The following is a 21,775-nucleotide window of genomic DNA, read 5'->3' as shown; positions in this document are numbered from 1 at the left end:
AGAAAGATAAAAAAAACGCATACTGTATCCAGCAGTATCATTCATCCATCCATATCAAGTCATTGCACAAGACCAAGTTCTAGTTTACAACCAAAAAGTCTCAGGCCTCTATGTCGTGTAGTTACTAAAAAACCTCTCTTTGGAGTCATTGACCCACTTGGGATTAACAGCCTTGTACTCCCAGCTATGCTCCTTCTCATTAGGGTGCATGGAGAAACCAGCATCCTGAACGGCATTCAGAGTTTGCTGGACTTGAGGCTTTTTGATGTTGTCCGTCCGGTAGTAGTAAAAGCCCATCTCGAGCAGGTGCGGAAGACTCGCGGCCCGCTCCGCTCGGAAGTCTGAGATCATTGCTTTGATGCAGTCGAGATCGTCTTGCTCAAACATGGAGCAAAAGAGGCGAAATGTCTCGAGCTGCGACGGAAGGATGTCAACGAGCCGAGGTCGTGCAGGTGGAATGTTGGCGCATTCTCGAGGCGGCCAAGGACCGTATGCCTTTTTGCTGTACGCAGCAACCACCTCCTCTGTCCTGGCTGGGCCCATCAACATACGAACATCCAGCTCGAGAATCTTGAGAGATGGAAACCCGGTCCGCATGTCGGTCATTGTGGTGCCTAAATCTCCCCACCCTCGGAAGCCCGAGATCCTGGTGACCGAGAGTTCCTCCAGAGTGCCACCGACGTGATCACGCACAACTTCAAGGAAGTCTCCGGAATCCCAGTTGTGGCCACAGCCATGCCACTTGGTCTCGTACGAGAATCGAAAGGTTTTGAGACGGGCGGCGACGGCACACCTCTCCAGAAGAGCCGCAAGTTCTGGTCGCCTGGTAACACAGGCAAGCAGCTCGAGGGTATCGAGGTTTTTACTATATTGTTTATATCGTGGGTGGAATCGATTACCTGTGTATCTGTCGTCGATAAATTTGAAGCCGCTCCCATGGAACGTACGAACCGAATTCAAGCCCAGGAAGGGCTCGAATGGGGTTAGGGCACCATACAGCTCGTATGAAGGCAGGAGAGTAGGGCCTATGCATTCAAGCTGAGACAAAGAGACCGAACTAGGTGGAAGGGATCAAGCATCCTCCACCATTCATGGGTCAGACCCACCTTTGTTAGCGATTCACACCCAAACACACCAATAAGCTTAACAGCTGAAGAATTTTCGCCCTCCGGGCGCTGGTCGTCATGGCCTCACCAGAGGTCTCAAACCGCCGCGCGCGCCCGCAGAGCACGCCGCAGGCTTTGCCGCAGGGCCAGGCCGAGTCGGGACACGTATCTCTCGACACGCGCACCGCTAACGCGCCTCAGCCGGCTGGCCGCGGAAGGTACTCCAGCCTCCCGGCCCTGGCCATCAAAACACTGCAGCAGGAGTTGGAAAACGTGGAAACAGTCGGCAGCTGGCTCGAAGAGGTCTTTGCAGCCAAGCTCGAAAGTTTACAGGCCCCGGAGGACGCCGCGCTTAGGAGAATTGTTCTTGAACTTGACGACGTGATCAGCGGCTGGTTCCTCAGTCGCACCCTCCCTGAAAAAGAGCGTTCACGCTCCCCGTCGCGTTCGCCGACCAGTTCCAGCGAAAGGCGCAGCATTTTAATTACGAGGACGGGCACGGCGTCGTCGGCCTCTAAAGGCAGAGGCACGCCCACTAACAAATCGGTCACATGGGCCGAGCGAGCCGCCACGCCACCAGCGGCGGCCCCAACGCAAATTTTAACCCCGGCCACGCGCTCGTACCCGATACGTACGACGCCCGGCAATGCACCTGACAGCTCCGCAACTCCCTCCCAATCGGGCCGGGACCGCTCCCAAGCCCCGAAACGTTTGACAGAACAGCCGTCCAACCGCATCCTGATCCGCGTAAATGACAAATTGCGGATGGTGACGAGGGAGCCATACGCGGTAACGACCAAACTGGCCGAATTGGTCTCGGTGCCACACAGTGAAATCCCAAACGCCAAGCGTACCCCCACGGGCTGGGGTGTTACGGTGGCCTCTGAGGAAACACGGCAAAAACTCCTCAACCCCAGCGCGGTCAAGGCCATTATGGACGCATTGGACGCGCGGGAAGTCACTGTCCCGACAACCTGGCACACATACGCCGTCTCTGGAGTGCCCCGAACGCTCAATTGCCTGGACGGAAGAAAGGACGTACATGAGGTAATCCAGGAGGAGATTACCGTGGCAGCAGGCCAGCAGCCAGTCAACTGGCATATTTCCAAACATGGTTACGACCCACATACGGCTGAGGGCACGTGGATAGTGTCCTTCCTTCAACCCGTAAAGCCCTTTCAGCTTTTTGGAGTGTCGAAACGTGCGCGGAAGGTTGAAAAATCACGCAAAATTACACACCACCACGACGGTTGCCAGGGATATTGCGAAATACGTCGCTGCGTACGGCAAGCGCGTTGCGGCATATGTGGTGAAGCAAAACATGCGACAGAGGAAGAGCCGTGCAAGGCAGCCCCCAAATGCGTCAATTGCCACGGCCATTTCCCATCCGGACATGAGAACTGCCCTGCCCGACCTTTAGTGGTAAATGGGAAGTTTGAACGACCTTCACAGCGTAAACTAAAGGGGATTCGCAGAATCGGACGTGCCAACCGTGCCGCGATTATCAACGACCGGGCTGAGGCGGCCCGCCGAGAGCCAGCACCTGCAATCCCGGTCCTAAACACCTCATCGCAGCATTCGCAAACCTCGAGCTCCCGATCGAGCATTTCAAATAAAAGAGCGCGGCCATGCGAGGCGGCAGGGGCGGACATCCGCAACTTCCTGCAGGCTGAACAGGAACGTGTGCACGACGAAATCGTTTGGGCAGCCGAAATGGAGGAAGACGCAGCGGCTGCCGAAATGGAGGAAGACGCAGCGGCTGCCGAAATCTGCCCCGCTGATGTGATAGACTTGGAAGCAACCCATCGATCGATATGACGAAATACTCGCTCGGCAATATGCAGCGGGAATGCCTCGACGTAGTTTGGGCCAACGTAGGTAAAAGGATGGGTGTGCATCTGAGCCTATTGGAGTTGTGCCACCAGAGAAAAGTGGACCTGGTTAACGTTCAAGAGCCATGGTGCGGGCTAAATACGACTACACAAACGCACCCGGGCTATGATGTTTTTGCGCCAGTGGACGAATGGCACGCCAACACTTACGAAGCCATGACTGGGCTCCGGCCCCGGGTGCTCACCTACGTCAAGAAGGGGGCAGCCCTAGGGGCCGCACAACGACGGTTACCGCAGGGCCAAAATACGCGGGACATACTCTGGCTCGAAATTAACGGAATATTGTTTGTTAACGTATATAGGGCTCCGGGCACTGAGGCCGCGCTGGAAATGGTATGCAATACCGTGCCAAATGGACCCACGGTGCTAGGCGGCGATTTTAACGTAACGGCTGCTGCATACCAGCCGGGCCGCGCAAACGCACGCGGAGGGGATCAACTGACGGCATGGGCGCAAGCCCAGGGGATGAGTTTTACAGGAAATATCGGCGTGCCCACCCACCGCGACGGGGGTTTACTGGATATGGTCTTTTCCAACCTCCCCAGCACAATAACTGTGGTTGACAGCAGTCTTTACACAGGCTCCGACCACGAATCCCTTTATACCACGCTGCGGACGCGCGGCGCCCCCCGCCCGGAGGCGGTCAACGTTTCGGTTAGGGACGACCGGCTACCAAAGTTCGCGGAGCTACTTGCTTTTGGCATGCAAGAGATGCCGGACCCGGGATCCGCGGCCGATGGCTACGCATTGGACGCGTGGGTAGCTGAATTTACAACTTTGTGGGAGCAAGTGACGTGGGTCGTGGGTACGCCGGCGGGAAAAAGGGGCAGCTCGGCTCCCTGGTGGACCGAAAACTGCCAGCGGCTCTGGACCGAATTTCAGCGGGTAAAACGGAGCGCTGTAAATAGGGCAGGCGCCTCTGCCGAGGAGAAAGCTTACACGAAAGGGGTGCGGGCCGCGAAGCGGGAGTACTGGAGGCACCGGATCGACCAACTGCGCGACGATAAGGATTTGTGGAACATGGTGGGCTGGCTGGGAGCCGGACCACGCCTCCGGTCCCCGCCGCTGGTTATTAACGGCGAGCAAGTGAGCGAGCCTTTAGCAAAAGCGGAAGCACTGCAACGGGAGGTGCTTGGCCGATTTTCGGCGGAGGATGACCTGCAGGGAGACCCCTTGGAGGCCTGGTCGCCGGACGAGGCTAAAATCCCTTGGGACGCCCAGGTTAGTGCGGAAGAGGCGGAGCGCTCCTGCATTGGGGTTACGAGCACGTCCCCGGGCATCGACGGAATGACCGTCCGGCTACTAAAAGCCGGATGGGCTTCGTTGGCCGAGCCGGTGCGCAGGCTCTACCAACGTTGCCTGGAACTCGGACATTTCCCAGCGCCTTGGAAGAAGGCCGAAGTCGCGATGCTACCGAAAACGGGGAAGAAAGACCGGAGCAGCGTTCGATCCTGGCGGCCTATAGCCCTCCTCTCCTGCATCGGAAAAGGCCTCGAGAGGCTCGTTGCACGCCGGATAGCTTGGGCCATACACGACAACGGGCTCCTTAGCTGCACCCACGGCGGTGCCCTACCCAAACGATCGGCGACGGATCTGGTTTGTGCCCTCGCCCACGATATCGAGCAGGCTCTAGCTCGCGGGGAGGAAGTCACCCTTGTCGCATGCGACGTCCAAGGCGCCTTCGACGCCCTCCTCCATGGGCGATTGATACGGAAAATGCGGAGCCTCGGGTTTAGTAAAATGCTCCTCAGGTTCGTGATTAACTTTTTAAGCGGCCGCCAGGCCCGAGTCCGGCTGGAGGGTACGACCACGGGCTTTAGGCGGCTTGGGTGCGGCACCCCGCAAGGGTCTCCCCTTTCCCCGATCCTATATATGCTATATTTGGCGTATCTCGTCAAAAACGGTACGAAGTGGCGGTTGGCATACGCAGACGACGTGCTTACATGGAAATCGTCACCCTCGTTGGAGGAAAACGTACGTTGGCTGGAAGATAAACTCCGGGATATGCACGAAATTGCGGCGGAAGAGAAGATCCATTTTGCAGCGGAAAAGACAGAGGTGATCCATATCACTAAGAAAAGGCACGGTCGCAACCCGGAAATCCGGATTAATGGTAGAACGGTTACCCCGGTCCAACTACCGGGCGGTCGACGCGGACAAAGCGCCTCCGGGGCCGAGCGCTACCCGGGCATGCGTTGGCTTGGTTTTTGGTTCAGCCGACGGCTAGACGGGCGCCGCCACGTGGCCGAAAGGGCTGCCAAAGCAATGGCGGTCGCTGCCCACCTCAAAAGCTTTGGGGCAGTAAGATACGGACCGCCTGCGGCTGCACTTCGCAAGGCAGCGGTGGCATGCGTGGGTTCCTCGGCCACCTACGCAGCCGAGGCATGGTACAACCCAGCGCACAAACAAAGAGGACTCCTCAAAGCACTGAACAAACCGCTGGTTTTAGCGGCACGGGCAATCCTCCCGGCGTATAAAACCACCCCCTCGTCCACTGTTCTCAGGGACGCAGGATTACCCTCGGCCCGCGTCGCGCTGGCCTACACCCGCCTGAAATACGGCGCCCGACTAAGGCTCGCGGACAAGGGGCACCCCCTTGTCAGCCGCCTGCGTGAAACACCTCGTGCCCGCAACTCGGGCCATTCGGCCACAACCCTGCAAACGGCTGCACAACTTCTCCCGCGGATCCGGAGACTAGAGTTGCGCGCACCTCGCAATGCCCCGGATTCTCGCACTGACCCCACCGGAGGAGTCCCGAAAGAGGAAGCGGCCCGCCGCTTTATCGAATGGCTGGACATGGTATCACCTGACGATATCGTGGTATATACGGATGGTTCGGAAAAACACGAAAACAACTGCGTCCAGATAGGGTACGGATGGGCCGCTTTTAGGGCGGGCCTGGAATTTGCCGCAGGCTCCGCATCTATTACGCCGGAAAGCCACGTTTTCGACGCCGAGGCGATTGGCGCCCTAAAAGGGCTACAGGCGGCAGCCAAGGCCCAGCCAGGCGCCCGGATCTGGATTTGTGTGGACAGCACCTCGGTTATTTGGGGTCTTAGAGGCGACGCGCCGCGTTCGTCCCAATGGGCCTTTCTGGAGTTCCATGACCTTGTCGATCTACTCCGAAAACAAGGTACCGAGGTTCGGGTCCGTTGGTGCCCTGGGCACCAGGGAATCCCGGGAAACGACCGGGCTGACGAGCTGGCCAAGGCCGGCTCCGCCGGACCGCCGGACCCAGACCCGAGGGCTCAGCAAACCACGTATAGCGGTGCCGGCACGGTCCTCAGAGCCATTCTTTCGAATATAGAGAAGGACTGGTGGCGTAAAGAACTCTGTGAACGGTCCCCCGCATATAGGGAATGGAAATTCCAATACACACCGAGAAAGGAGCCCGAGGAACTGCGTTTGCCAAGACCCCTACTGGGCCATTATTTGGCCATGAGGACCGGCCACGGCGATTTCAAAGCCTACCATGACCGTTTCAACCACCAGGATGCAAACACCTCGTGTGCCTGGTGCTGGAAGCGGACCTCCCCTGAGCACCCGGTGCACTGCCGCTATTCGCGGGCGGTGTGGAGAAACTGGCCGTGGCTTGATAACGAGCGGCCGGTCGGGCCGCCAGACCGCGCCCAACGCCGCAAATTCTTCCAGACAAGCCTCGGGCAACCGAAAAGCTTTGAGGCGTTTTCGATAGCCACCAACTACTTCAGCGCCCGCCCCAGAGCGGCCCGCCAGCGCCCCGCGCGCCACGAACGCACTTTACGCCTAGGGACACCGATCGTAAACGACTCGAACTCAGACGAGGAATAGACTTGCTGCCTTTTCACCCACAATTCACGGCACAAGCCGTCAGACGAACCCTCCGTGCACCTTAGGCACGGGGTCGCGTCAGTGAACTATCCCCCTAAGCAGGACCGGGCCCGAACCCGGTCAGGCACGATCCGCCTCTGCCCTCCTTGTTTTCCCCCTGTGTAAATAAAGAAGATAGAACGCGCGCCGAGATACCCCTCGGGAGGTTGCTAACGGCCGGCTAACAAGCCGGGCCGAGCCCGGCGTTAAATAATACTACTACTACTACTACTACTACTAGGTGGAAGGGATGTATCGTTGGCCCGGCTCACGATTGCATCGAGGACTGCCCAAATATTTTCAATCTCGGGACTTTGGTTGGCCCGTCCAAGATACCCCCAATGTACAGGAGGATATAGAAGCTTGACGCGCGGCAGTAGGGTCAGCAGGAAAACTTCGGCGTGGCCTGTGCACGTATTGGTGAGCTGCTCTAGCCAGTGCTCAGGATCCTGATTGGCATGCTGTAAATACGCAGAATTGTAGAGTGCAGTTCTGAACAGGTCTCTGTCATTTTCTTCAATGCGGGGGAACGAAGAGCTACGGTTGGGTTCCAGAGGTAGCCTGAGATCATCGTCAAGGTCTCTGTAGTCGGGATTGTTGATAGAAGGCTCGCCTCTTAGATCAGCCTCGAGGATGTAATCTCGGACGACTGGGTTGACAAGAATGGCACGGATGAGATCGATTGTCTTGTGGATCCTAATGCCTGTAGCTCGCAGGGCAGGGTCCGGGTCCGCGGGATCTGAGGCTCTCGTGCCAGGAGCGAGGAATTGCGTACGGACATCATGGCTGAGAGGGAACCTGAATCGCCTAAACCGTCGTTTGAGACGGTAGTGTTCTGCCAAAAGCGGCTCGGCTGCGGCGTGAAGCTGTTTGCAAGTCAAAGCAAGACCTTCAATGCCATCGGGAATACTTGCGTGGGCAATCTGAGCAGCCAGCTCCAGTGGAAGGGAGAGGAAGGAGCAGGGCATCCTGGGCATGACGTCACGAAACTTTGTTGCCTGAAACCACGGTTCGGTAGATGTCTTTTTTGCTTGATCAATTAGAAAGCGATGTAGCAATCAAGGGTTAATAGAGTTCTGCGGCATGGAAAATAAATAACTAAATAAAAATCAAGAACAAAGATAGATAATATAAAGATCGTTTTCAATTCCACGGCCGATCAGCTCGTTTGTGGAATCTCTAACTGGTATTGGAAGGTGGGGAAGTGGCACGGAGCAAAGGAGTTGAGCAAAAGTACCTACCAGCCAGTGTGGTGGTGTTTTAGGCAGCTGTTTCCGGTGACTGTAGCTGTAGCTAAAATACAAGAAAGAGCAAGCAAGTCACTTCCTGCCTGCCAGTCGTCAGCCGTGGGCAAGGGACCAGGGGACCAGGGGTAGGGTTAATTAAGTAAGCCCAAATTCTTGGACCTCCCCAAGCTCGCCTCCAAAGCCCAAGGTGCATAACAAGAAGTAAAAAGAAAGTCTTCAGACTGTTCCCAAAACACTATTTCGACATCTGCCCAGACTTGTTTCATCCACTAAACTCATTTTCGGCATTTGTTACTCTGAGAACTATGCGTCAGTCAACCGCAGGGAAAATGTTTCAATAAGCAGAAACTTTTCTCCTGCAACCTCCTCAGTTGCGGGGGACAAAACCACATCACCCGACCTGGTTGGGGTACTGCACATGTGACATTTGCTTCGATCGAAGACTTGCAACATCTCGGATTGCTCAGCCCAGAATAGCACGACTCGTAGCACAGCTACGGCAGCTTGACTAGGTCGACAAGGCTTCACTCACGCTCACTCACTTGGACCCTTGGCGGATCTGCAAGCGCATGCCGCAGCAATCCAGACAAGCTCGGTTGGACCCTTGAAGGTTGTAATAGTGCAGATACCTTGGTGATAAGGCTGACCGCAGTCAAAGCTACATTCATGGGTCCTGCAGGCAACTCCACCTCAAATAGCCAGAACAATGTTTTAGCAGTAAGAAACTAACAGAGAATATCAGTGACCCCTTTTGAAGTCAGTATCGCTCCGATCATACCACCTATAGTTCTCCACCACATCAAAAGAACAACGGGGCCAACCAATTAAGTTGACCGACAACCTCGATTCGTAGAAACTGTTACGAAGAAAATCATCAGTTTCCACAGGCCATGGCATCATTTTATCACCGAACCTCGAGGAATTAACTTTTCCCAAGTGTTTGGGTTGTTCGTCTGGATTCCAACTAGCCTGAAACCCTGTTTTCTGGACTCGTCCGTCCGTAGGTTCAGATCACTACCTTTGCGATTTTGTCTAAACCAAGCCCAGTCGTGGCAGACAATACAGGTCGACCAAGGACTCACTTACACTGCCACCTTCAGACGACGATTCTTCTAGGTCTAGACTCGGGTCGGTGCCGCCTGGCCGGTTCTACCTGAGCTTATGTCTGGTCTCATTTGGGATGGTCGACGTGGCACGGGTCGTCGATAGATTCCAACATAGATGCGGCTATTTCCCATGGCTCACGGCACTATCTTGGAGGCTGGCCTAGTATACAGTTCCCTCTGGCCTATAATCCAAATCCGGATGAAGCTTCGAGGGGGCTGTGTCAGGCAGCTGACCGTTTGGTTTCCTGTGGAATGATGTCGTTGCCTGCGTCCTGGGGCCATGACTCTTCCGAGAGCTGACTACTATCTTACTTAAAGACTCCCCATGCGGTAGATCAAGGGTTGTCCCTGGTCAAATATGTCCAAAAGCCCTTTTGGGTCCCGCGCGGTACTTCCCTGCGTTTCCCCTTAGTTCTTAACTCCCCGATGCCTCGAGTCGTTAGCTACCCTTGATACTGGGGATTACAGATGTAAACCGTGGGCGGAATCTCAAGAATCCCATCTTCATGGATAAGAATATCGAGGTTTGGGGTGTCAGCGGTGCCAGAGATCACAAACCTTAATGGGCCTCGCCTCGAACCAACATCGCTGCTTACAGAGCAGAAAGCTTTCAGCCCGGCATCCTCTTTAGTTCACACCATTCAACCTCGTGCTGTGTTAGCTCCTGGCTTGCAAAGCTTGGAGCGTTATCCTGGGTATCGCACTCATCCCAGGTATATAGTTGCGCCGTCTGGTTCTAGATTAAATCTCATCTCAGTTCCGAGGTCACCGCCTAACCTGGCCGAATTTTATATAAGCTAGAACTGATTCCCCCGGTCGACAGTCATGCTTTCTCTCTCCCAAGGCATCTCTTTCGCTTCTTATGAACCCTGCAAAAAGGAGCTGGTTTGAGCCGGTCTCAGAATAGCGATTTATGGACTCGCTCATTTTTGTCTCTTAATAATTGGGTTAGGAAAGCAGAAGTCATTCTTTCTACGCCGCTTCCTGTCCCCCCAGTCGATCTTTACGACGCGATACCAGCAATCGCCAACATGACAACGCTAAGCTCGGCCGCCAGATCTGGCGAAGAGATTGGGAGCGTATTCCTCGTCGCAGAGGACGGCACCCTGCTCAGTCTTCCCATCCCCAGCAACTCCCCGGATGATCCTCTGAGCTGGAGTCTACGCAGACGCTGCTTGGCTTTAAGCATACTGGTGCTGTATGGCACATTTGCCATGGCAATCCAGCAGTTTCCCGGTCTTTTGTTTGTAGCTTTTGAAAAGGAGTTTGGAAAGAATGTAAGTGCTTTAACACACTAAGCCAAATTCTAGCGAGGACCGTTCTAACAAAGAGGTCCAAGCCTGTTGGGCCTTTCACTATTGATCATCTAGACACGGTTCCGCCACTCTTTATGGGTATAGGGGCAGTCTTTTGGGTTCCTTGCTCCATCTTGCTTGGCAGACGCCCCGTAATACTCTTTTGTGCCCTTCTAGTCGCCATCGCAACTGTCTGTGCGTCTGTAACATCCTCCCTTGTTCATCTCGTCGTTGCCCTTTCCACCCAAGGCTTTGCAAACGGCGCGACTGTGGGAGTGGTAAGTACCCATGGACAAGGCCCTCTACCCAAATAGCAGCCAAAGGGTCTCAAGAGCGTGCTGACCGGAGCGTGACGCGTCCAGATCCTCCTGGCCGTCGTGGATCTTACCTTTGTTCACCAGCGGCCTGGCGCAATCGCGGCAACCTGGGCCCTGAGCGGCACCATGTCCCAGGTGATACTGGCCCTAGTGCCGTTCTCCGTCGACACGGCTCTCGACTGGCGCTCGACGTACAAGTTCTGGTCCATAGCCGCTTTTGCCGTCTTCCTACTCGCGTTGCTCTTCGTCCCCGAGACTTATTTCGTTCGGCCGCCCGTCGCGCTGGACGGACGCATCCTCGTGCAGGGAGGCGCGGAGAAGATGCGCGTCTACGAGGGCTGGGACCAGGTAGCCGGTGGCGGGCCGCCCATCGTCGGCACCGAGCACGGCTTGCAGAGGCACGCGGCCATGGCCGCCACGCCCAGGACGACCTCGGCGGCCGGCGGCCAAGGCCACGAGAGGACGAGGCTCTGGCTGCGGCAGATGCGCGTCCGCAAGGCCAAGGGGGCTGACTGGCGCTCCGCTGTCGCCTTCTTCCCGCAGCTCGCCATCTGCCTCGTCAACCCGCTCATCTTCTGGGTGTGCCTCTTCACCGCCGCCAACTTTGCCGGCATGATGCTCATGGGCACCACATACCCCATGGTGCTGACCTCGCCGCCCTACTCGCTCTCGACGCGCGCCGTCGGCCTCGTCAGCCTGGCGTCTGCCGCCGGTGCCCTGGCCGCCTGGCCCGCGGCCGGCTGCCTCACGTCACGGGTGACGAACCGCTTCACGCGCCGCAGCCACGGCGTCCGGCACGCCGAGGTGTACCTGTTTGCGTTTGCGCAGCCCGTCGTGGCCGGCGTGGCCAGCCTGGTGCTGTACGGCGTGGCGGTGCGCCTCGGGTGGCCGGCCGGGTGCGTCTACGCGGCCTACGGGCTCAACACCTTCTCGTACGTCACCAACGGCGTCGCCAACACGCTCTGGGCCACGGCCGTGTTTCCGCAGTGGGCCGCCGCTGCCATCGCCGTCGTGGGCGGCGTCAGCTCCGCCCTCAGCTTCGGCCTTACCTACGCCATCACGCCCTGGCTGCGCTCCCAGGGCTACCTGGGCACCTCGCTCGAGCTGGCCGCCGTCGTGCTGGTGCTGGGCCTCGTCGCCGTGCCCCTGGCCTTTTGGGGCAGGAACGTGCGCCAGTACATCAATACCCGCTGGGCCAGGTACGAGGCGGGTGCTGTGCGGCCTCAGTGAGTGCTGGGTGATGGGAGTTTTATGATGCGCCGTTGTATTTCGCTCGTTTTTGGCCTTCGTTCATTGCGGCCAGCTGCTTGGATAGGTGAAGGAGATGTTGCATTTGCTCGAGAACAAGATTAGGTAGCCGTAAATGTCGGCGGGTATGCATCCTCGACAAAACGGGGAGCTTCACATAAACAATCTCAACAGCCTAGCAGTACCGCTCGCCGACATCGTGATGTGGTATCCCGCTCATCTACTGGCCCTTGTCTCCTTGCTGATGCATTTTATCTGGACACTGGAAAATCAAGCATTCCAAAGAGTTGTTTATGGGTGTATATCAAGCTATATTTATCATCATGAAGCCTCTACAGTCACCACGTTGGTTAGGCCGTCGGATTGACTGCTTGCTTTTCCGCATGGTCCTTGAGCAAAGTTCATCCCAAGCAGGTTTTTGATCTCATCCACAACGCAACTGCCAACACGTAGTGACAGCGCCTCGGTAAACAACAGCCATGACCACCGGGATCGGACGGGCATCGTGGACAGTTTACTCCTCATGCGAGACGTCCCGAACGACGGGCCGAACCCCCCCCCCCCCCCCCCTCTTGGTGATGAATTACGTACGACCCAATGGGCGGGTGGGCTGTCCGATACCACCTCCCAAATACGCGGCTGGGTCCAGAGGCAAAAATGGGCTGTTTATTTGTGTCACCGCCAATCTTGTTGGCAATATTTCGGAATGTAGAGAGGAGTCTTATTCTGCACATGGTTAACAATTACAGTATCTATCGGAAAACATGACTGGAGTCATGTCTTGGATTGTAAATTTCTCTCTCTTTTTTTTCTTTTTTTTTCTTCCTTCTCTTTCGCTGGAGACGAGGCTACGACATTGAGAAAAACACATCATGTTATTGGGGCAGTTGCACGAAAAGAGAAAAAAACGAAAAAATGCACGCCGCATATGCCAAGCATAGTCTTCAATCCTTAGGGCCCATCTCCCCCTCCCACAGAGAGCTTGGCGTCTGCAGTCTTTACGGGGCAAGATGAAGAACAGCAAAGGGCAGAGGGGGAAAAGACCAATCGTAACTAGCAGAACGTGGTTAAGATTAAGAAGAAAAGCCAAGAAATGGGGGGGAGACGGGAAATAAAAATTGGAGATGAGGAGAAAAGAGCCAATGTCTCACCTACCGTTATCCAGTACCGAGTGAAATCGCGACAGAGCACCACATGCTCCCATCCGACGATTTGATTCCTTTTCTAGTATAACCCATAGGTACCGGGCAAGATTCGCTGCGGCGACCATGACCGTCAATTATCTTTGGCGTCATCGGAAAAGGCTGCAGATCCCCAGACCTTATCCTACGATTTCCTTGGTGGCCACCCGATAACTGAGGGGCGCTCCTGGGGTTTGAGAGGTGGTGGGGGTTTTGAGGGGAATTCGTCCGCATATGATCAACCCAAGGTCACAACCGCACCCACGGGGACGAATGTATGGATGTGTGATTTCAGGTCTCGCTGGATGTGGAGAAATGTTCAACATTGGAAGGAGGATACAGAAAAAAAAATAAAGGTAGTAAACGAGGGCTTGGCTTTTGAGTGAACACCAGAGCCGACATTTCCGGATGGGGCGACAACGAATCTACCTGCATAGTGCCATATGAAGAAGTATATATGAGTCGCCAACATCATGCCGTCCATGGTTGATCCGAGGATTGCGTGACGTCCGCAGCAGCACTTTGCCGCAGTTGTTTAAAGACGACGAAGCAAGAAAGGCACAGGCCCAACAGGCACAGGCTTACAAGTCACCCTTTTCAGAAAACTGAGCAGACTCGTCAACTACAACAATGCGCACTGCAGTGACGGCTATCGCCATGGCGGCCTGGGCGGCTCTGAGCGTCCAGGCTGTGCCGTCGGCCAAGAACTTCATCTATATTGTTCCGGATGGCTTCGGGCCGGCGTCACAGACCATGGCGAGGGACTATGTGTCGCTCATCCAGAACGGCGAGAACCCGAAACGGCCGGTTGGATTCCAGCTCCCGGGTGACAAGATGGTTCTGGGCAACGTGCGGACACAAGCCAGCGACGCCTTGGTTACCGACTCGGCGGCCTCAGGGACTGCGTTTGCCTGCGGCGTCAAGACCTATAACGCGGGTTAGTTTCAGCGGCGGTTGGTGGTTGACGTGGATCGCGTGTGCGTCCGTCGAGTGGACAAACTTGCTAACAGGGGTTGCTGGACGTCTAGCTATCGGTGTCAACGACGCCGTCGAACCTGTCGGTTCGATCCTGGAGGCGGCGCATCTCTCAGGCATGAAGACCGGACTGGTCGTCACCAGCACGATCAACCACGCCACACCGGCTTGTGAGTCTACAACCTAACCTGCTCCTTTCTTGTAAGACTTGCCCAGACGGCGACTGACGACTGTGTTCAAAGCCTACTCTGCGCATGTTGCTCACAGAGACATGTATGCGGATATCGCCAAGCATCAAATAGGATACAACCACCCATTTGGCCCCTTTGTGGACATTTTGATGGGCGGTGGTCGGGTAAGTGGACTGGCTCCCTGTTGATCAGGGAAGGGATGGTCCAGTCGGGATGAACAAAGCTGACTTTTGATCTCCATTGTACAGTGCTACTTCAAGCCCCAAGGAGAGAGCGGCTCCTGCAGGCCCGATGATGCAGATCTCTTCGGCTTCGCGCGCGAGAATGGCTATCACGTGATGCAGAACCGCACCGCGTTCGACGCACTCGACAAGGGTCTCGGGAACACGAACCTGCCGTTCATCGGACTGTTCAACGACGGGCAGATGATGTACGAGATTGACAGGTCGCGCAACCCGACGCAGGAGCCGTCCCTGCTGGAGATGGCCGAGACAGCCATCAACGCTCTGGACCGGGCGACGAGCGCAGGCGACAAGGGCTACTTCCTCATGATCGAGGCGTCACGCATTGACCACGCAGGCCACGCCAACGACCCTGCGTCGCACCTGTTCGACATCATCATGTACAACGAGGTGCTCGAGTATGTGCAAAAGTGGATCGACGAGCACCCAGACACGATGCTCATGTCGGCGGCAGACCATGAGTGCGGTGGCCTGACGCTGACAGGATACAACCCTCTGCCGTTGAAGGCAGCCACGGCGTCGACTGAGGAGCTGGTCAAGCGGTACGATGCATTTTCCGGCTCCACAGCCGACAAGCGGGCCTTCCTCCAGTCTGAGATTCTGCCTGCGTACGGCCTCGCCGACGCCACGGAAGCCGAGGTCAACACGCTGATGTCAGGCAACCTGGGATCCGAGATGGGCAACCTGCTCGCGTCGAGGGCGGGTATCCACTTCTCGTCGAGCGGGCACTCGGCGGTCGACGTCGTCCTGTACGGATACGCGGCCGGCGACAAGCTGGCCGAGTACAAGGCCAGCATGACAGGCAACCGCGACAACACGGACTTGCCCAAGTTTGTCGAGCAGGTCCTGGGTGTCGACATGGCGGCGGCGACCCAGCTGATCCGCGCCAACGCCACCGAGGGCTGGATGGGAACGCCACCGGCGAACCTGAAGAGGGACACGCACTCTCATGGCGACCACCATTACACGCACCAGATGCTGCCTCTGTTCCGTTAAAAATGTAGGTAGTAGAGTAAAATTTGGATATGATTGGTCAATAAGAACAAAACAAACGTCAACAAGTAAACAAACCCCCGATTTGTCCAGTCGACTCGCGATGATAAAAATAGAAGTGATGCTATTGGTGCAGCCTTGGCCAGCTGGAGCCCACCAGAACATGCGGGAATAGCAGATGAAGTCCCAGTCACGTGATTTTCAAAAGGCCAAATCGCGCCTTGGTTCACCGCACCCTGCGCTTTCCTTCCGTTGTTGATGCGGGGGCGAACGGGCACAAGTCCGTCGCGACGCAACCAATCGATCCTGCATCGGATACTTGACCAGAACGATTTCCTTACGTCACCAAAAAAAATGGGCTACTAGTACGTACGCCGCCAAGAGCTCAAAGAAGCAGGTGGTTTTCAAATTGGCGATCTGGTTCCAGACAATTGGTGTGTACCTTTGTAGGCTGGCCAGACTAGCCTTTCCTTTGTTCTTGTGACGGGAAGGTTTCTTTTTTTTCTTTTTTTTTTTTTTTTCTCTCGCTTTTCTCCCCTTATCCTCTCTCCCTGTCAATCACCCCTCATTACCACGATTCATTGTTTTCATTTACGTCCCAAGAACTACTCTACCGTGCAATACGGTGTTTCCCCAGATTTTATCAATCCAGAAATCCCCTAGAAGCCGAGAAGGGCGCAGCAACATGCAAAAACCATGTGGTTCGTCGGGTAAGGTGTATCTGGGCGTCTTAAATAAGCTTACATGTACCTAATATCCGACTGCGCCTTTTTGTGTGTTTGACTAGTCTAGATTTTAGTTTGACTCGATTTGGTGCCTCCGGCCTGACCTATCGCCACATCCTATCTGACCAAATGAACCACAATCAGGCCAACGCGGGTGAGAAGTAAAATAAAAGGCGAATTTTTAATACACGGGACATGCCCACCTTGCCACCCACCCCTTAGCGTCAAGGATAGCCCTACAGAGTATGTTTGAGAGGTCTACTGTAGGTACAGTAAGTGGGTGAGCTTGCATACAATCGCACAGACAGGCCGGCCTTGCCGGCGAAACTGCCAGATGTAGTAGACAGCTTTTTTTTTTCTCCATTTTCTATCGCGCATGTTACCCAACCCGCTCGTGTTAGTGGTGCAACGTCGTAACGTATCCAACAGGCTGGATGGTTGTTCCTTTCCCTGCAGTCTCCCCTCGTGACCTGTATGTAACAAAGTATAATAACCACCGATGACTATTTTAGGATCGATACCTCAAGCTGAGGGGGAAATCCTCAAAGCTCCAGCCTCTCTGTTTAGCCCCTTTTTCCATCACGCAGTGGACAAACAGGTGATCGCTTGCCACATTTGCTGACCGCAGATCTTGGCTCACTCCACGGGTGACACTGATTGGATAGACCCAATGCGCTTTCTAGGCATTGCTACGGTAAAAAATAAAATAAAAATAAAAACCCTCGGCGATTGTCGTGGGCCCAGTCGGGAGTAGGTTTACTGTAGGCGAGTGCATTTTGTATTTTTGAAGCTTAAACCGATCCAGGAAAATAATACACACGATGATAACGTAACAAAGTAGTATTGAACCACTAATTCGGCTCTGGACCACTAGAGACAGAAAGAATGCGCCGTAACGGCGACAGCCCGACCACCATGACGACACCAACACTATCGTCGACCGAGGTGAAGCTGGATAGTTTGGAGCAGAACTTGCCGAGATGGATGAGCGGCTGGGACCTCCGTAGGCTGATCTGCATTTCTGCACCCGCCACTACGTCAAAAGGTTCCATTTGTGGGCGTCGTGGGGGATGGGTATGCATTTCTGGGCCTGCAAGCTTGGTTGGAATTGCACCTCGCCCTCACATCATTGCACTATCTGATGTGGGGCTATCTGGGTTTCCCTTGAGGTAAAGTTGGTAAACTACTGCGCGATGTATCCAGATAGGCAGTTCAGGACTAGGTCTGGATGACTAGGGCGCACAATTACATGATGTGTGTCGAATACAGTAATAGAGATCGTTTGCCGAAGAGCCGCCGTCAAACATCGTCACAATACCTTATCCAGCCCAAGTCAAGTGGTGGCCCCTAGTGGCGACTACCTCTAGACTGGACTAGCAACAGGTACCTCGGCATGTTTTGGCGACAATCCGGTTCCTACCACAAGGGATTCCAAGCCACCAGCCCACTCAACTCCAGCCTTGCCCGGCTGACTGCACTGGAGCTGCAGCCGTTGGGGGCTGAGAACCTGATCTGCACTCCGTGAGATGTGCTAGCAGGCTTTGTCTGGTGAAGGATGCCGTGTCTCGGTCAAGTATCCTGCCGTATTTTTGCGCTTTTTTTTTTTTTTTAATTAATTAATACTACGCTATAAGAACCAGACAGAAATAAAAACAAGCAACATGAAGAAATTCTTGTATCGACAATCGCATTGGCACGTTTTTGAAGCCTTTTGCCCCGCGCTTTTCCCATCAAGACCATACCATCCCTGTAATCCACCACGCTAGACAGAAAGAGGCCGAATCAAACCACCGTAACAGTTTCGTCTGGTTTTCTGTTGTTCTTTCAGCTTCAATATGTCTATTGAACTGTCTCTACTCTCTGTTATACTCGATGCTTCCCGACTGAGAATATCATCACTAATTGGAATGTAGTTACTGTACTCAATGTGCGCTGTGATATTGATTGGTATTGCTATGATTTTATTTTAATGAGGAGACCTTGACACGAAATTGCAACTCCGCATCCTCTGGTCGTGTCCCCACTTGGCACCCTTCCCAACATAGACTAACCATGTGGGTTTTACTGTCGTCGCATCCACGGTAAGAAAATCAATTGTCTGGAAATTGGAAATGTGGTCATTTACGGGTTGGACCCTCGAAATTTTCATCAGGTTCTTTTGCTTTTTCAACTGGGGCCGAACAGCCGACAGTACAAAAATACGATTGTATAAACTTTATGCATCGTACAAAGGTCTCGTACTGAGCCCTGCTCGTCAATGTCGATGGTCGATCCATCGCAGGCCTCCATGACAAGTGGTTTTAGGCACCCTTCAATCGGGCAGTCTTGGCAAAAAGGGGGCTTGCTGCAGCTCACCTCCAGCTGCGGCCTGGATGTACCTCTGAAGTGCTAAACCTGCCCAGGTACCTACCCACCCAGATCATTAGTCCAGACTCCAGGCTAGAGCCGACGGATCGCAAGCATGGAAGCCTTCTGCATAGTGCCGCACAAGTTATGTTTCTCCTGGTTGGTGCAGTGGTGTAGTGTTGGTGCTGGACTGTGCCCCCCTCTAACTTTGCAGATCTGGGCGTGTCTTTTGGGTGGGTAGGCTACATGGAAATAGAGAACCTAGCTCTAGGTACCTGTAGTAGGTACTGTCTTTTGTATAATTGCCCTTGGTCTGCATTGGGACAGCACAATGTATCCGAGTACTATGTATACTCATACTAGATGCCAGGTTCACTGTTTTACAGGCTTAGCATTGAAAATAGCTTCATGCAACCGCAGAGCTGCAATCCATTATGATTTTACAGCTGTCACCGAATTGGACTGCACCCCCTGTCGGCTGACTTAACCTTACAGTAGTGATGGGACGAAGGGGCTGCCTGCGGGTACTTTGTTCGGCTGGGGGTGCCACTGGAACGTATTCTGTACAAAAAAGAGACTTTGGTCATAGCAAATGCTCCCCGCCCTCGTCATTTCCCAACTTGACCAAGCGCGGCAGAAAATACCCCCCAGTTACCAGCCCCAGCCTACCTCCCTTTCTGAATGTTGGATGGATTGACTGTATTTAACGAGAAAGGGGGAAAATCCAACCTGACAATTAACCCAGAAAAAAAAAAAAAAAAAAAAAGAAGGCGGCGCAGTAAAGATGGCAACCTAGACCCTTCAGGACTCGATTGGCAGAGAAAAAAAAAAAAGAAAACGAAAAGAAAAGAGGGCCTTCTAATTAAAAACCACCCCCAATTCAACCGTTTCCCCAGAAAAAGAAAAGAGGCAAAAAAAGAAAAGAAGAGCTGGCCCCCATGTAAATAGGCACTTCCTTCTGATCCGCACAAGCCCAAATTTGAACGACGCGAAACAGCACCAGCAAGCACGGTCGCCCGGGGCCATTGGCACGCGAGTCCACGACGAGGACGAGGACGATTTTGACGACGGCAATCGATTCCTGACCATCATCATCGTCGTCGCCTCACAACCCGTCAATACTCGACACCAAAGGACGCCGACATTGACCACTCCGTTCCTTGGTCGCGTCCATCTCGCCGGTGCGGTGCTCGCGCTCGCCTTCTTAACCTTCGATCCTCCATCAACCATCGTTGCCACATGTCGGGCAAATCGATCCTCCCAAGCTACCACGTGCCGGCCGACACGTCTCCCGGCGCCGGCGGCCGCGGTCGGCATCACGTACACCACACAAAGGCGCAGCACCACTACTCGCCGTCGCGCCGGAAGAAGAGCCGTTGGTGTTGCTGCGGAGCCGCTGGCGGCAGCCCTCTGCGGTTACGGCACCTCGTCGTCTTGTTTTTCACTCTGCTGTTCATCTTTTACGTTACCGACTGCCTGCACCTCTACAAGCGCATTTCTCTCAAGAAGGAGACGGGCGTCACACATCTCCAGACCACGACGTGGAACTTTAGGTTCTCCAGAGGCCCCGTAGATTTTAGCATGGGGACCTTTCAATCAAGAGATTTTGTCGACATTACATACAACCCGAGGTAGCCATGGCTATCTTGCGTCCACAAGGGCAGGCCGCGGAGGAAAGACATGAACTCGGATTCATCAAACCGTCACGACTTTGTATACGAGACGGGGCTCGCTTGCAATAGCGATCTAAAGTTGGTCATGCAGCGCCACACGAGGTCGATCATCGATCCAATTGAAGCTACCTGGCGATAGACGTCAAGAAAGAAACAATCGCACCGCAGTTTGTTTCGTTTGGTCCGATTGGTGACGCCGAGAAACGCGACACCACTATCCTGCTCCCTGTCGCATCTTTTACGCTTCACTCAAAAGATTAGAATGATGGCCAGCAAAGCGACTGGAGTCGACTTGCCTCAAAGTACACGGAAACTCCCTTTCATGTCTACTTGTCAGACCAGATGGAATATCCACCGAACCGAGAAGACAGGTACGAGCTATAACGTCTCCTGGTCGATACCGCATATCCGACACGACTCGAATCTCGACACGCAAATCGGTGCCAAATTCGACTTCAATCTAGCACATCTTCATACCGACGACACTCCTGCTTCACGATCCCACCCTCCAGACACATTTGCTATGCCTCAATGACGACAACATTATAATAATACATACTATTTCCTTTCATATCCACTTCTCCAAGCAGTTCATCTTATCTTTTTTTTATTTCATTTCCTTTGTTACTCCCCATCATGATACCAACTCTCGTATGGGCGGCCTACCGGTTTATATCGCTCACGCAGTTTGCAGCCTGGATTTTTTTTTTTTTTGCTTCTTGTCTTCTATCTCCTGCTTTCCACAAAACCGACCTCAACATCCATTAAGGACCCGCCGCTGGCACGACTGCGTTTTTCCCACAGCATATCAAAAATAACTGTTTATGTTTGGCTATCTTGTTTATTCGCAAAGCTTACTCTCCGCGCTCAAATGCGCGTGTCTGATTCTTCTTATCGGCGGATTCGGTGAACGGGGAAGGGCATTCGGCGTTTTGAGATGGGACAAAGGGGCTCTTTTATGTTTTGTTTTTTTTTGTTTTTGCAAAACTCCCCGCGTCATAACGTTACTCTGCTACATAGTACATTGGAAAACCCGCATGGGAGCGTTTTTGAATCACGTGTTTGTTCTCATCGCTCTCGGGCTTGAATGCGTGATGTTTCCAGTGGCTGACAGAGGTGTTTGGGATGGAGGAAGGACCGCGCACGGTTCCGATTTCCCCCTGATTTTTATTTTATATTTTTTGTTATTCTGTCCCAAACGCCAATATTACGATTTTCCATTATGACAAGCCCAACCACCCAAGAGACAAGGAAAGTGAAAGACAAATACCTAGGAAATATGACGCCCGGCAGTCCGAATACAACAAGTCATTACCACCCGATCACTCCCGGACTTTTCCTTTCATATTATATGCTGACTTGTATCAGTCCCTTGCCGAAAAACAAAAA

The 21,775-nt window shown here is 54.0% G+C and overlaps 4 protein-coding genes across 4 annotated transcripts; 3 read left to right on the top strand and 1 right to left on the bottom strand.

The window, feature by feature from the left end:
* Nucleotides 1-108: 108 nt before the first annotated feature.
* On the bottom strand, nt 109-7,824 carry PpBr36_03778 (uncharacterized protein; the record flags this gene model as incomplete). The annotated part of the gene is made up of 2 exons (XM_029890947.1): nt 109-865; nt 7,184-7,824. The coding sequence occupies 2 exons, from the start codon at nt 7,822-7,824 to the stop codon at nt 109-111; spliced, it is 1,398 nt and encodes a 465-aa protein (XP_029753164.1).
* Nucleotides 7,825-10,231: 2,407 nt separating this feature from the next.
* On the top strand, nt 10,232-12,724 carry PpBr36_03777 (uncharacterized protein; the record flags this gene model as incomplete). Its single annotated transcript, XM_029890946.1, has 3 exons — nt 10,232-10,477; nt 10,858-12,038; nt 12,514-12,724. Coding segments are annotated over 3 exons (1,638 nt in total), but the record flags the coding sequence as incomplete, so codon positions are not given.
* A 1,147-nt stretch (nt 12,725-13,871) lies between these two features.
* On the top strand, nt 13,872-15,645 carry PpBr36_03776 (uncharacterized protein; the record flags this gene model as incomplete). Its single annotated transcript, XM_029890945.1, has 4 exons — nt 13,872-14,178; nt 14,252-14,386; nt 14,459-14,571; nt 14,656-15,645. The coding sequence occupies 4 exons, from the start codon at nt 13,872-13,874 to the stop codon at nt 15,643-15,645; spliced, it is 1,545 nt and encodes a 514-aa protein (XP_029753171.1).
* Nucleotides 15,646-19,952: 4,307 nt separating this feature from the next.
* Nucleotides 19,953-20,348, top strand: PpBr36_03775 (uncharacterized protein; the record flags this gene model as incomplete). The annotated part of the gene is made up of 1 exon (XM_029890944.1): nt 19,953-20,348. The coding sequence occupies one exon, from the start codon at nt 19,953-19,955 to the stop codon at nt 20,346-20,348; it is 396 nt and encodes a 131-aa protein (XP_029753168.1).
* Between the last annotated feature and the right edge of the window lie 1,427 nt (nt 20,349-21,775).

This window comes from Pyricularia pennisetigena, chromosome 3, assembly GCF_004337985.1.
Source record: "Pyricularia pennisetigena strain Br36 chromosome 3, whole genome shotgun sequence".
Classification (NCBI taxonomy): domain Eukaryota; kingdom Fungi; phylum Ascomycota; class Sordariomycetes; order Magnaporthales; family Pyriculariaceae; genus Pyricularia; species Pyricularia pennisetigena.
Note: the sequence above shows the minus strand (reverse complement) of the source record. Positions and strands in the feature narration are given on the sequence as shown.